This window comes from Cyphomyrmex costatus, unplaced genomic scaffold (genome assembly GCF_001594065.2).
Source record: "Cyphomyrmex costatus isolate MS0001 unplaced genomic scaffold, Ccosl1.0 scaffold1053, whole genome shotgun sequence".
Lineage (NCBI taxonomy): Eukaryota > Metazoa > Arthropoda > Insecta > Hymenoptera > Formicidae > Cyphomyrmex > Cyphomyrmex costatus.
In genome coordinates, this window is record NW_017275012.1 from 16,952 (window position 1) to 19,937 (window position 2,986).

The 2,986-nt window shown below is 33.8% G+C and overlaps 1 protein-coding gene across 1 annotated transcript; it reads right to left on the reverse strand.

Moving 5' to 3' along the window:
• Positions 1–405: 405 nt before the first annotated feature.
• Positions 406–2,223, reverse strand: Spt-I (serine palmitoyltransferase subunit I). Its single transcript, XM_018540851.1, has 2 exons — positions 1,029–2,223; positions 406–920 (listed from the first exon to the last, which is right to left on the reverse strand). The coding sequence occupies exons 1-2, from the start codon at positions 1,921–1,923 to the stop codon at positions 406–408; spliced, it is 1,410 nt and encodes a 469-aa protein (XP_018396353.1). The 5' UTR covers positions 1,924–2,223.
• Between the last annotated feature and the right edge of the window lie 763 nt (positions 2,224–2,986).

Consider the following 2,986-nt stretch of genomic DNA (forward strand, 5'->3'; position numbering starts at 1 on the left):
TATTCAAGTATTTATTAACACTGATTTATTCATAAATTTTAATTTTTATTGTATCATAAATTCTTAGATTTTCAATTATGTTAAACAATCGTCGATAACAATTCTTAAAGAGATTAATATTCTTTAACGAGTTTATAAAATTTTGATGTCATTTTTTATGAAATATTAAAAGAATAGGCCTACAGTAATATGTTTTCAAAGCTCTATTTTATTTTAATAACTATTATGGCTATCTTCTTCTTGTTTGTGTTTAATAACTATTTTTATTGTATACAAAAAGCTACATGGATGAATCAATATATCTGTATTGGTACACAGGATATGATGTATATAAATAGATGCATTTCTGATATTACAAGATGAATATATATCTTAAAATATAACTCTTAAAAAGCCTCATTTATTTCATTCACAAAATGACAACAAAACTTCTTCTGTACATTTCTTCAAAGTGTTTAGTGCAAACTTGATATCACTGTTATCTAGACTAGCAGATATACAAAGTCTAAGACTAGGTCTCGGTAAAAATCTTTCAGTTTCCAAATAGACAGGCACTATAATTGCCAAGTTATTTTCTATACACTTATTTGAAATTGCAGATAGTAATTTCTCCTCAATGGCACAATCTTTTTGCTCCTTTAAATATACATGCTTCAAAGGTGATTCTGTGGAACTAGAACACTGTAACATTAGGATTTCTTTAAGACCATTATGCATCAATAAGGCATTATTTTTCAAAGACTGAAATATTTCTACGTTATTTTCAATCATATCTAAAGAAGTGATAGCAGCAGATGCCAAAAGAGGTGGTTGAGACGCTGAGAAACAGTAGCCAAGACCAGATAAACGTTGATGATCAATGATAAAGGAGGCTCCTACGCAAAAACCACCAATAGTTCCTATAGCCCATTCTAATGATCCTAAAAAAAATATACAATATATATATAAATATTATATACGAATATATAATATTATATAGGCGTTCATATATTAAAAAGAAATATTTGGCTTTAATAATGGCTTCTTACCCATTATCATGTCTATTTCGTTTATAGGAATGTTAAAGTATTCAGTAACACCTTTTCCATATAGGCCAATGGTCCCAAATGATATTGACTCATCGATAAAGATTCTTAATTTATACTTTTTACACAAAGCTAACAATTCTGGTAAAGGACAGATATTTCCTGTATTCATATAAATACCCTCTATAATCAAAAAGCGTTTGATCTTTGCACCCTTTTTAGGATGTCTTTTATCTATTTCCTCTTGCTTCATTAAAAGATTACGTAAATCTTGTACATCATTGTGTTTGAAATATTGGATATTTCCTCGAGATGCATCCAGTCCTTTCTGTATAGCAAAATTTACTCGCTCGTCCACAAATATTAAGTCTTTACGTTTACAGTAGGCTGGGATTGCAGACGACACAGTGGCAAATCCATACGAGTATATTATAGCTTCTTCCACATCCATAAATTTAGCTAAACGTTCTTCTAGTTCAAGATGTACGTCGACGGTTCCATAGAAACCTCGTGGTCCGCAAGATCCAACGCCGTATTTCTTTATAGCCGCTGCAGCACTTTCTATCAGTTCTGCTTTGTCGCTTAAACCTAAGTAGTTATGTGTACCCAAATTAAGGCAATTTTTTCCATCAACTATTACTCGCTTTCCAACCTTGGAAGTGATACATTTCAGACTTAACGAAGGATGATTCTTTGGTGATTCCGGTACAAGAGACTCCGGTCGCCACTCTGCTAATTTGTTCTCCACCAACTCTTTCGAAGGTACTGAGTTACTTCGTTTCTTAGAAATAAACCATACTATCCAAAGCACCAGAATTGCTTCTAACAAGGTGTGGTAGTGCGATAAACCATTCCGCAGTACTTCCACTGATTCAACAAATAAGAGGTTCGTGTTCATTTTTCTTGACTAGTCCGAGTGATACTGGCACTTTTTTATTGTACGAAAAAGTATAAATTGACCCGAATTAAAGTCAACTATAATGAATTCGCGAAAACAAGCAGATAACGATAAGCTCACTACCAAGTTCTTGGCTCCTCTTGGCGTAGCTCCGCTTGACAGCCTTCGCGCCAATAAGGTTAAATTAAGTCCATGAGATAGTCGTAGCCTTTAGATGGTTATATACGTTACATAGAAGAACGAATAATAAGCAAATCTGTATTTTAATAATTAATGGACTATTAATGCAGTTGCTTAAAGGAGCGGACCAATCACGTGTCGAGTGTGATAAACACAGCAACATGGCATCTTTTACATTTTGACATTTGATTGGTGCGTCTCTTTGATTACCAAATTAATTGATACAAGGGTATGTTATTCCGGTGGTAGACCACTGCGCAGGAATTGGAGTGGTGGGGGAGTCTAAATGTTGACGTCATCACCTCGGCTGTTTCCGGAGCGGTTCGTGTAGGTTCGGCTCCTTGATAATCGTTTTCGTTATCGTTGTCGTACGTGCATCAGTGATAAACAATAAAAAGAATTTTCGAAAATGAGCTGTGCAATAGAAGGTTGTAAGAATTATAACCGAAAAACGAGAAATATGCCAGGAAGAAAAGTTCAATACTTCTCTTTCCCGAAGGATAATGCAATGGTTTTGAAGTGGCTGGAAGTTTGCAGGAAGCAAGATCTCTCCGTTGCCAAAGGTAAAATACTATGAAAATAAAAGCTCAAGAGTACTATTCAATATTTCAGCGATGTATTGGACAAGTTTCTATAACTTTAGCTCATCCATATTAGTCATTCCTATAATTTCATGCTCGCAAATTACTTATCTACATTCTTACATATTAAGTTCTATCAATTTTAAACCCTCTTCTAATTTCGTCAATTCTTCATTTATTTCATTATATAACTGTAATCAATAGTGCTATACCGGTTCCTTTTCTTTCTTTCATAATCTTCGTCCTTTAACCTTTTCTTTGCCTACTTCCGAATACCAGTTTCGTTTTACATTCCCGTTGTT

What these genes read in the sequence shown, in the direction of transcription:
- Spt-I (XM_018540851.1), bottom strand. Translation starts at nt 1,923, where the DNA reads ATGAACACGAACCTCTTATTTGTTGAATCAGTGGAAGTACTGCGGAAT. An exon ending in CGAAATAGACATGATAATGG is followed by an intron (nt 921 to 1,028) that starts GTAAGAAGCCAT and finishes TATTTTTTTTAG; the next exon opens with GATCATTAGAATGGGCTATA.